General features: G+C 40.4%; 1 protein-coding gene across 2 annotated transcripts in view; it reads left to right on the top strand.

The window, feature by feature from the left end:
• The window catches only part of LOC145357785 (zinc finger and BTB domain-containing protein 8B-like), a 29,023-nt gene extending 22,584 nt beyond the window's left edge, over window positions 1-6,439 (top strand). For both annotated transcript variants that reach the window (XM_080211279.1, XM_080211280.1), the window contains exon 4: window positions 2,384-6,439. In XM_080211279.1, the coding sequence (XP_080067405.1) occupies window positions 2,384-2,692 (309 nt within the window). In that variant the 3' untranslated portion in view covers window positions 2,693-6,439. The remainder of the gene's footprint in view (window positions 1-2,383) is intronic.
• The last annotated feature ends 6,072 nt before the right edge of the window (window positions 6,440-12,511 follow it).

Raw genomic sequence — 12,511 nt, 5'->3', positions numbered from 1 at the left:
TCCCATTCATCATCTTATACGTCTCAATGAGATCTCCCCTCATTCTTCTAAACTCTAACGAGTACAAGCCTAGTTTATTCAGCCTCTCCTCATAGCTCAATCCCCTCAACTCCGGCATCAGCCTAGTAAACCTCCTCTGCACTCCCTCCAGGGCCAAAATATCCTTGCGCAGGTGCGGCGCCCAAAACTGCACACAGTACTCCAGCTGCGGCCTCACCAATGCCCTATACAGCTGCAGCAAGACCTCCCTACTTTTATATTCAATCCCCCTCGCTATGAAGGCCAGCATCCCATTCGCCTTCCTGACCACCTGCTGCACCTGCAAGCTGGGTTTTTGCGACTCATGCACAAGGACCCCGAGGTCCCTCTGCACTGTCGCCTGCTGCAGTTTTTCGCCACGTAAGTAATAGTCCTTCCTACCATTCTTCCTACCAAAGTGGACCACCTCACACTTGCCAACATTAAATTCCATTTGCCATTTCCTGGCCCATTCGCCCAGCCTATCTAGATCCTTCTGCAGACTCTCAACACCCTCCGCACAATTTGCTGTTCCCCCAATCTTGGTGTCATCAGCAAATTTCGACACCCTGCACTCGGTTCCCTCCTCCAGATCATCTATATAAATGGTAAATAGCTGAGGCCCCAGCACCGACCCCTGGGGCACCCCACTAGTCACCATCCGCCAATCCGAATAGCACCCATTGACCCCCACTCTCTGCCTCCTATTTGACAACCAATCCTCTATCCACGCTAACACCCTACCCCCAACTCCATGTCCCCTGACCTTCTGCAATAACCTCTTGTGAGGTACCTTGTCAAACGCCTTCTGAAAATCCAGAAAGACCACATCCACCGGCTCTCCTCTATCCACTGCCCTAGACACATCCTCATAGAACTCCAGTAAATTTGTCAGACACGACTTCCCTTTAATGAAACCGTGTTGCGTCCGCCCTATCAAGCAATTCCCTTCAAGATGCCTCGCAATTTCCTTGAAGTTTTAATTACAGAATCCCTACAGTGCAGAAGGAGACCATTTGGCCCATTGTGCCTACGCTGACAACGATCCTATCCATGCCCTATCCCCATAACCCCACATATTTATCCTGCTAATCTCCCTGACACTAAGGAGCAATTTAGTATGGTCAATCAACCTAACCTAACCTAACCCACACATTTATATTTAAAACAAAATTCTCTGAGCTTTTAATAAAAGGCCCCTGACTTTAGTGGTTAAAATTTTGAAAGTGGATGATCTAGATTGTGGAATGTCATGGCTTATTCACCGTTTCTTCAGACTGAAACTTTGAGGGTCAGTTGTCTCATCCAAGGTCCTTTAAGCCTGTGTTATGAATAGGAGAGGTTTTAAGCAGCACCAATTTCTCCTCGCCACTTGTCCGCAAGCAGTAAGGTGTTTTGATTTGTTTCTCTCTTTTATAAGTGGTGGTGTATTTATAAGAGAGGGTTTAGAGAAAAAAGCAGCGAGGTTTCCTCTGGATGCTCCAGCTTCCCCCACAAGTCCATAAAATGTGCTAGTTAGGTGCATTGGCCCAAACTAAATTCTCTCTCTGTGTACCCGAACAAGCGCTGGGGTTTGGTGACTAGGGGATTTTCACAGTAACGTCATTGAAGTGTTAATGTAAGCCTACTTGTGACACTAATAAATAAACTTTAAACTTAAACTTTAGATGAGACTGCCTTCTTTCCAAAAGTGATTTAGAAATTATGTACAGTATTTGTAAAATATTCCTGTAATAATTTGAATCCTGCCCAGCTAGTATAACAGTGTTAGGTACCTAGAAAGCTCATACTGACAAACTGGGATGGTACCGTTACTTTCAGCAATTCTGCATTTGTTGTTTGGACCAGTTTTCTAGAGTGGATATTTCTGCACTCTTTAGAATGCAATAGGGTGATAACTTGAATGATGGTGACATTGGTGTATCACCAATTAAAAACATTTCTTACTGACATAGGGCTCTGAAACAGGAGATTGAAATGAATTACCCTTCAGTTTAAACATTGGTTGTCAGTACCACGTAATTTTGCTGTTTCCTTTTGGACTAATGCAGGGGTCTGTTGCTACTTGTTCAATGGTCTGTTGGCTACACCTGGACCAATTATACTACTACACCTGGGTTATTATTAAATGTATTGGTTGCTATCAAGTTTTTCCTTTAGGTTGTCTGTGATTCATAATTAGTCTTTGACATAAATGTGACTTTTGCTCTATAATTGTGCGGAAGTATCTACTTAACTATTTGCTAAAATAAATATTGTGGCATCGAGGTTAACTTCATTTTGTTGCAACTTTGATTTTCTATTGTTGGGACATCTACATGTAGTCAAAAATTGAACTATACATTTTGTATTCCATTTTGTTCAGGTACATCGTTCGAACAGACCAATTGTCTGTAAAGGATGCAGGAGAACGTTTACCAGCAACCTGCAGCACGGTGCAAGGCGGTTTGGCCTCTGCGATAGCTGCACGTGTGTAATGACCACCAACGAGGAGACTTCACCGGTCAATCTGAGCCAGACTGAGCAGGTTTTGGAAACCCAGGAGAAGGAGGACAAAGATGCCAGTTGGCCTGTGTACATAGAATCAAGTGAGGAGAATGAGTCTGCTGGAGACAATGTGGATGACAAGCAGCAGATTCAGAGAAGCTTGACAGATGGTGAAGGATTTATTTAGTGCTATCCTCAACAATTCCTTCTCCAGGCAATTTGCAAATACTCCCTTAGCATCATGTTGAACAGGTGCAGTTATGTACCAGTGTATATAGTTGGAAACTTCAAGGCCAAAGAAACTCCAGCCACAACAGATCCTCCATTGATTTCCAAGTGGGATATGAGCAGTTTTAAAGAACCCCTGTCCAAGGAGTACATTAGGAGGTCAGTAAACCGGAGAGAAGAATGCTACAGAATGTTTATCGATTTGAATGGAGGAAGCTGAGAAGCCTCTTTCTGTGACAACTTCTCAACTGGAAAGAGCCAAATATCTGCTGGTAAAACCAAAGTGAAACCTTCTGCAGTTGCAGAATGTTAAGAGCCAATTCATTTTCAGCTTTCGTTAAGTATTTCTTTTTGTGAGAAATACTGTTTTTTTTCCCAAATGATATTCTAAGCAAATGCAACTAAGCTGGAATAATTCTACAGTAAGCGACTCGTTATGGGAAAGTAAACATTAGTGGTTGACTGGGCTGTGCCACTGGCAAATCGCTTAGAGTTTCAACATCAAACAGCTTGAAATGCTGTGCATTGAATAACTATGTACATGAAGTTCTTTTTTTTAAATAGCACTAAAATATGGTAGTCTAAGTGCATTGAAGTATTCACTGTTGGTTAATATGTGGATGTTTTATAGCTTGTACATAGTGGATATTGTGTTGGTGTTCCTACGGTTGAGTAAAATCTGTTCTCTTAGAATTATTGTTAGGGGCCAAAAGCCAGAACCACTGGATTTCCCCTGCCCTCTGTGGGACGCTGAACATTATTTAACCAGGATATGGCACAGGTGGAAGGAGGCAGGGTGGATTCCAAACAACTGAGGAAGACGCTCCAGCACTTGACTATGTATTTATGATAATTGTATCACGTTCTCATTGTTGTCTCATTATTTTTTTTATTGTGTGATTAAATTTATTCCCCATTCCTGGCAGCCTACAGGTTTGGCTAGACAGAAGTGGAAAATGAACAGCTGGAATGATAAAGATTTTGATGAACCCTATCTGTCACTTTTGGAAAGTGAAATTCAAGGGCTAGAAAATAGTATTTAAAGCGAACTTGTCCTACAGGAATTGAAGCCGAAACCTGTCTGCTATAAATGTGTACGTGTTCTGATAGATGTCTCAGAACTGCTTTAAACTGCAATAATTTTTTAAAATTTAAATTTGACCTAAGGGGTCAAGTAGCAGACAAGACTGCTCATCTATAAAGGAATTCTCAACTTTGTCTAATAGGTTATATCGCTGTCTGCTAGCCCCAGCTCAATAAACTGTCATTGTTTTATGTTGTATAATGGGGTGGAAACAGTGTCCCTATGTCTCGTTGACACGTTGTTCTTTTGGTGTCTGATCATTTCTGTTGGTTTGGGCACTGTGTTTTAAAGTTTTATCTTAATAATTACTGCGTAGATGTGATTCTAATGTGCATGTTGTAAAGTTTGTTCTCAATTATACTGAGACTTGCATTGTCCTCTCTGACTGGGAACGGAGAACCCTGTTAAAATTTAAATCAGGAGGCCAGAAATTATACAGCTCTGGGCAGTTATCTCAAAATTTGAAACTATTGATTAGTAACCAATATTGATTCACCTTTCTCTCCAAACCTCCCCCCACCTTCCCTCTGCCATCCTTCGTGGTTTCACATAGATTCCTCCCTGTGTAAGATCTCTGCACCATTTATCAATAACTGATCCATCTAAGTCCTAAATTTAGCCAGTGGCATTTTGGATGATGAAGGAAATGTACCTAAGCAAACTCACCTTGTGATTGTTTTTTAAAAACTTGGTCAGCTATCCAAATTATGAAAACAATTTGTTGGACTAATCAGTGCCCCTGACCTCTTTCTGATCCCTCATTTTAAAAAAAAGCAAAGTATATTTATTAGCCACAAGTGAGGATTATATTAACACTGCAATGAAGTTACTGTGAAATTCCCCTTTCAATAATCTCAACCAAAAATTGAGATTAAAAGAGATCAAGTGGTGATGTAAGTTAGCACTCTGGTCTTTTAATTCAGGTATCTGGACATAAAATCCAGCCACTGGAGTGAGATAACTTGGCTCTAGATACCAGTAGGTTTAAATACATTGCATAAATTACTCTTAATTCATTGGCACTCTTATTCAGGTCAAGGACATGGGTGGTATGGGAGAAGCCACACTTTGCAGTAGGTACAGCTAAGCTTGGGATTAAAAGTAGTCTGGTGGAGTACAAACTAAATTACCTATGCAGCTATTAGGTAGAGTCAAGTTAAAGCTATAATGTGGGAAGTGAGAAGAAATATCCAGTGAACTACTATGCTATGTCTGGCAATATTGTCAGTACTGGAAACAAATTAGCAACAGTTGATCCATGGCCAAAAGAGGCTGACTCTGGAGCAAAATTAGATCTCTGATTGATGGTACAAAGTAAAGGAAGCTTTACCAATAACTGACTCTTATGACGCTAGTGAAAAGTAAGAAAGTGTTCCATTTCAAAGCATCAAGATCCCATATAACCTCAAACTCCACAAAAATAAATGCTGTGTGTTAAATTGCCCTTACAAATAATCTTTATTTGCAGGACCATGTTAGTTGAGGCACCATATTTTGGCATAACAGAATTATTGCCACAAACAATCCAAATGCTGCATTTAATAGTTAGCTGCTGGTGGGAAGTGGATGATGAGGGGGAGAAAAGTTTTTTTTCATGGGGAATGTAGCAGCACAGCTGAAATGCTCTTTTTTTTGTTCTTTATGAACTAACAGTTGAAATCCATTAAAAGCTGAACGTTCTTGATTCCTGAGCACCATACCATTTATATCAGATGCAGACAGTAGAATATTGCAAATGAATAAGCCCGTTCTTTATCTATACAGGTTGCTGAGAATAAGGCAAAATTGAATTTTGCTCTGAAGGAAACATGGCATTTCAATTATTGTAACAGCATTGTGTCAGAATGTGCCCCCGGTTCCTTAATTAAAGGACTTTCCACCCCATTGGATGACACCATCATATTCAAAAATGTAAAATGACTGATGCACTGTTTAAATGTTTGATTAATTTTTAAGATGTAACTTTAAAAAACCTCCTCTGAAAAGCAGATTCAGTCTCAAAAATAATGTAATTACAGAAATGCATGAACTAGAATCTTGTACTTTTTTTAAAAGTTCTATATGCTGAATTAATGTAAACAGGAGTGTTCCTTTATAGTAGAGTCACTAGTGGTATTGAGTGTTAAAGTAGCAATATCACAGCTGATGAGTAGAAGTATTATCTTAATACAAAGAAAGGGATTTTCTTTTTGTCTTCCTTATCCCTCCCATTTTGCAATCTTCTGGAGAATAAGTGGAATTGATAGCTGTACGATTACTGTGTGTTCTGAAACCTTCCAGCTGAGTTAATTAAGTCAGTTACAGTAAGCTCCCTGTTGCTGTAACTGATGCTGGGTGACCTCTAATTGGTGATAGAACTGTGGGAATTCAGGGTGTATAGCTTTTTCTAGATATAATTAAAATATCTTTTTCTGGTTTAGTTTTTAAAATATACTCTCTTTTGGGCCCTAATTTTCTACCTCTGGATCACATGTTACAGTGCATTATTTCCTGTCCAAAATGGTTCAACAGACAATCCCCCAGGTTCTTTCCATTGTTGCAGCTCCTGAGGTGGCCACTGGGATATCTGCATGAGTAGCTTGTGGTGTCCAGTCCTTTTTTTAAAAAAAACTTTGCCATCCCCCCCCCACGCACCCCCCCCCCCCCCCCCCCCCCCGAAGCCGATCAGAGACTTCCTATGTGGTGATTCACAGGTCACATTCCACCACATTCTGTGTACTGCTACCCTGCCTGTGAAAGACTTTTCAAAAGCAAGGTGTGGTTAAACAGGATTGCATTCTTTAACTGCACAGTTTGATTTTATTTTTAATGATTGCCATAGCACTTTTGGCAGTTGTAAAAGGTCATTTTGTTTAATTTGGTGTAAATATGCACTTTGAGCTGTACTGGGTTGTCTGATCATGGTTTAAGTTCACCATTGTCGTACTGGTAAAATCAATATTTAGATGGTGCAGGGCAAATTGCAGAGTTTCTGTTGTTGTCTCTGTTTAGGACCCCATGTGCTGTTGTGTCTTGGTAGAGACTTTTTTTTGGTATAAACGTGTTTCTACTGAGCACCTATTATTCTTTGAAGAACATTTGATTTTCCTTTATGTTTACTGAACCATGTCTATTTTCGTGCTTCATTGTTGAATTTCACAGATGGTGACCCTGTGGACACTTGGAGTGAATTGTCCAATAGATGCAAAAAAGATATAAAATCAAGTATTTTATGGCCAACCAATAAAAGTGGCAGTTTTGGGCTACATTTAAAATGATAATTTGACAACTACTTTTTAACTGTTACAAATCCCAGACAAAAGCCAGTGTTCTGGCTTATAACATCTTTAACTGTTAGCCCAGAATGTTCATTGTTCCATCAGCACAACAATTGTGACCTATTTTTTAAAAGGTGAACTACACTGCAGCTATGTATCTCTACAGTATTACTGTTATTAAAATGCATTTTCATATTGTATGTCTTTAAGGTATTTTGTATTATTCGGACATGTGCAGTCAATTTTGGAGCATGGGAAATTGAAGTAGATAAAGTCAATGGAGGAGGTAAAATTACATTTTCTTAATATTACTGTTACAAATGTTGAGTCTGCCTTGGATCTTCCTTTAGATACAGTGATGCTGATCATTCTCTTCAGTGAGATGAAAACCTTGCAGTCAGAAGTGTGCCCCTACTGCTATTTATCTAATTATATGATGATGTAACCTGAAGATTTAACAATAGGATCCTTAGTTATGGTGTGTTTTACATTTGGACTCATTTGAATTTCTTTAGTCTATATCTTCACAGACTGAGAAACACTTTAGTGAGATGAGCCCTGGTTTGAATTGTTAAGCTGCTTTATTTTATAGACAGCAAGTGAATATAACCTTTGTAAGCAAATCTCACTTTCTTCATTCAGTTTTGCTTCTCTTCTTGAAAACGAGGAAAAAAATAAAGATAAACCACATGCTCTTTCCTTTTTGTGGGCTGACTTTACTTTGGCAATAGCTTTCTCTCTCTCAACGACTGACTAACTGCAAGAACTCCTTGCACCCAGGCCTTCAACTTGTAATTCTGTTTTAAAAAAAATAGACAAATGGCTAATTGCCCTTGTCTTCTTTCCCCTCCATTTTCCACATTGCATTCAGAGGAAAGAGCAATATCTCTGATTCAATCCCCATCAAGCATTTTCCAGGAGACTTGGCAGCCAGACTGACTGTCCTTCTCCAAAGAGATGTCCTCACAAGACACCACGTTCTGGGTTCAATAATTAAATATTCTCCAGCTTAATAGGTTCTGGAAGTTCTGTTGGCCCATACGTGTGGGGGGAAAAAAATGAAATTCTTAATATTCCCAGTTGCTATGGACACTTCAGATCTCTGTGAGGTTCCAGCCTGGGGCTTTATAAGTGTGTGCAAATTAACTTAAAAATGTCATACTCTAATGTAATTCACTTTTAAATATTTTCTGTAAAAAAAAACAAAAATCCCAAAATATGACAATTACTATTTGCTGAAGACCAGTAGACTTTTTAAATTCATTCATGGAAAATGGGCGTTGCTGTCTGGCTGGCATTTATTGCCATCCCTAATTGCCCGAGGGCAGTTGAGAGTCAATGGCATTGCTGTGGCTCTGGAGCTACATGTAGGCCAGACCAGGTAAGGATGGCAGATTTCCTTCCATAAAGGACATTAGTGAGCCAAATGGATTTTTCCGACAATCTACAATGGTTTCATGGTCATCAGTAGATTCTTAATTCCAGATTTTGAAAATTAGACTCAAATTTCCTCATTTGCTGTGGGAGGATTTGAACCCAAATCCCAAAAACAATTTTTGGATTAATAGTCTAACGATAGTACTGGTTCCCCTAATTGCCATGTCTTGCTAATTTGTCTAGGATGGCAGGATGGGTAGTACAATTGTCCTGTTTAGCTGCTAATCCAGCCTGTCCTTTTAAAATCAGTGCTGCAGTATTCAGAGAGTAATCCAGGTAGCTGATGTCCGCAGTTGTTGCAAATGCTGGAGAGACTAAGTTTTTTAAAAGAAAATTGAACTTCCAATTACTTGCTGAAAGAATTATACAAATGATTTCACATTTTAAAGCTTTTAAAACATTTTTCTGAGATTTTTCCAATTTTTACTAACCATGCAACAAGCTCTCGAGCTGGTACAGTACAGCATAATCATTTCTCCCCACACACACATATACATACATACAGAAGGAGATATGGGTACATTCAGGAGACAAGGAAGCACCAATGCAGTTGGTTCGGATTATTCATTATAAACGGTGCCTCCAAAGATCCAATCGAGGAAAGGATGTTTCAGACATTGGGGCAAAACAGGATAACAAGATAAATTCATGAATAAATGGCACTATGCCCTGCTTACAGGATCCTAGAATCAGAGCCATGTAACTTGCATTCCAAGATCTTTCCAAGTAGTTGTGTATTAAGCCAGGAGCATACATGATAACACAGTATAGAAAAGGATGATCAGCTAAAGATACTCACACCATGCTTAGGTACACACCAGCATACATCCCCATCTCCACCTATATCAGGGATGTCATTGATACAGAATAATGTCTTCCCAGGAAATGTACTCTGCACCATTGTTGAAGTCTGTCAGAAATTCTTTGACCCCAAAATAATAAAAATACATAAACTATACAACATCATTAGTTTTAAGACGGTTTCTTCAACTATGAGGACTCATTTTTAAAGTTTAAGTTTATTGATTAATGTCACAAGTAGGCTTACATTAGCACTACAATGAAGTTACTATGAAAATCCCCTAGTCACCATACTCTGGTGCCTGTTCGGGTACACTGAGGGAGAATTTAGCATGGCCAATTGCAACTAAGCACATGTCTTTCGGACTATGGGAGGAAACTGGAGCACCTGGAGGAAACCCACGGGGCGAACATGCGAACACCACACAGACAGTGACCCAAGGATTCTTTTCTCTGCTTCATCAAGCTGCTTCTTATCAGAACTCTGCAGTCCAGCAACATGAGCGCTGAAATTCTGTGCTCGCTGACCAAATTGCCATATTGAAGGCTTGGCTCCACCACAGCTGCCTCCGATTGCTTCTTTCCATTGAGGATTTCCATAACTTTGCTGATTCCAGAGCCACTTGGTAATCCGATGACACGGTGGCACAGTGGTTAGCACTGCTGCCTCACAGCTCCAGGAAGCGAAGCCAGGTCCCTGGTGCTGTGAGGCAACAGTGCTAACCACTGTACCCACCATATCCAAACCTGCAATCTGTACACCAAACCACCCACCTCCCTGCATTGGCAATACATTAGCAATAACAAGAGTAAAGGATACCACATAGTATATACCACCATTATAAATACAAGGATTGTGCAAGAAGAGAAAACATAAATATTGCATAGCCTGAGTGCCTTACAATCCACCCAGCATATCACCCTCTTTAAGGATATTGAACCCTAACCAGGATTCAATTTTGACACTCCACCAGAAACAACGCAGGTGGTTCCCCTGTGCCTCCTTGCACCCCTAACATAACGAGGATATAGTAGATTCAAATCAGTGTCTTAAGCTTGGAGTACTTAAAGGAATAGGCTGAGTGATACATTCCATTATAAACAAATGGATGTCCTTGATTTTCACAGGGTAACTGGGGCAAAATTTGTCTCAGAGCTTTCATACTAGATTTCCCCTGTCAACATGATAACATCACAAAATCAAGAATAGTGGTATAACGACAATGGATAAAATCCAGGATTAGCGATGAGCTGCAGATAATGACTCCAAATTATTGTCATCCATGGATTTTAAAGGGGTTAAAGCCTGAATAAGATTGTCGAACAGCTTTAAGGATCTGTCACATGTCACCCTCAGAGTGGCAGGATAAAGCAGGGCACACTGCTTTCAGACGCTTTCTAGCCTCATCTAAATTTCTGCAACCGAAGCTGTGAAAACTTGAAGGGCACGCTGCGTCCTGTATTCAAGGCTTGACAACTGGCTGGTAGTGATTAATCCAACCCAATTTTCATATCGAGATTAAGAAAATGTGGTAGTCGGTTCTCAAAAGATTTAGCTAGGAGCTGGCCTTCAGCTCCTTCTGGAAAACCTGTCACAGGGACACCCCTCCTCTGGCCCAGGCTCTCCAAATCGATCAGGATATCTGGCATACCATTTTTCAAGGATTGAAAGAGGGCACCAACTGAGGAAGCTGCATCTTTGACAATAAAGAATCTTTCCTCTGCTCCATTAAACTTCTTATCGTTACTCTGCAGTTCAGCAACATAAGCACTGAAACTCTGCCAAAAAACCGAGTTTGTCATCTAATCATGTTGGCAGTCATGTAAAATGCCTTTGACGTCACTGGGTTGAGGGCCCGCTGACTGACCAAATTGCCATATTGAGGGTTTGGGCTCCACCACAGCTGCCTCTGACTGCTTTCCATTGATTTCCATAATTTTGCTGGTTCAAGAGCCTGCTTGCTAACCCGGTGACATGGTGGCATAGTGGTTGGTGCTGCTGCCTCACAGCTCCAGGTACCTGGGTCGATTCCTGGGTGGCTATCTGTATGGACTTCGCATGTTCTCCCTGAGTGTGTGTGTGTTTCCTCTGATTTCCTCCCACTGTCCAAAGATCTGCAGGCCAGGTTGATTGGCCATGCTTCATTACTCCTTGATGTCCCAGGATGCATAGGTCAGAGAGATTAGTGGGCAAATATGTAGAGCTGCGGGGATAGAATCTGGGTAGGATTGTTGTCTGTGCAGACTTGATGGGCCGAATGGTCTCCTGCACTGTAAGGATCCTATAACTTGTCACTTTGCCCTAAAACCCAACGAGAAATCTTCCAGAGACATAGTACAGAGTTTTCACTTCAAGATTTGGCATTTATGGTAAACGAAAGGATTAAAAGATGAGTAGCGCCACAACCATTCCTGCACTCCCATCGTGTGTCCCCCACATTTAAAAGTTTTTAACAACCAATTATTAAAAGCACTGTTGAATAAACAATATTTTCTTTTTGTACATAATTTATACTTTAAACTACATAGGAGCATTCTGTTTTGTACTGATCACACATTGCACTCTTCGTGGCTCTACAGTCCTTGTAGCAGACAATTCATAGTTTCTCCCAGCTTCCACTAGGTTTCTGTGTTCTGTTTCTCTAAGTAGTAGCTTCGAGTGATCACTTCCAGGTGCTTTCCTCAATTTTCGGAGATTTTCTTCGAAATAATAAAGCCTTTTCCAATGATTGTTCTTCCCCTGGCCATTCTGAGATAAATTTCTTAGAAACTTTAGCTAACTGCAGGATGTGACTCTTTGACTAGAGATTGCCTCCCTCCCACATCTAATTGTCATAGTTTTTTGAAGTCAAGCGGCCTGTTCTCTGTGCTGACCAATGCAAAATTGCTGCTGTCATTGATATTAATTTATATATAGGGAAGCCTGTAAGCTGATCTCAAAAAATACTTCCTCTGCCCTCTTTTCCTTTGGCAGTGTGAAACACACAAGCCTTGCATCTAGGTGTAAATGCTGATTGATTAGCAATTTTAACCCCAACTTTCTTTGGGTAGGAGGGTGAGCTGTGAGGAGATGCAAAGATTGTTCAGTGTGATTTAGACAAACTGAATGAGTGGGCAAATGAATGGCAGATGCGTAATTTGGATAAATGTGAGGTTATCCACTTCTGTAGCAAAAATGGGAAGGTAGATTACTATCTGG

The sequence above is a fragment of the Carcharhinus amblyrhynchos genome, chromosome 24 (genome assembly GCF_965287045.1).
Source record: "Carcharhinus amblyrhynchos chromosome 24, sCarAmb.v2.hapA, whole genome shotgun sequence".
Taxonomy (NCBI): domain Eukaryota; kingdom Metazoa; phylum Chordata; class Chondrichthyes; order Carcharhiniformes; family Carcharhinidae; genus Carcharhinus; species Carcharhinus amblyrhynchos.
This window is presented reverse-complemented; position numbering and strand designations above follow the sequence as displayed.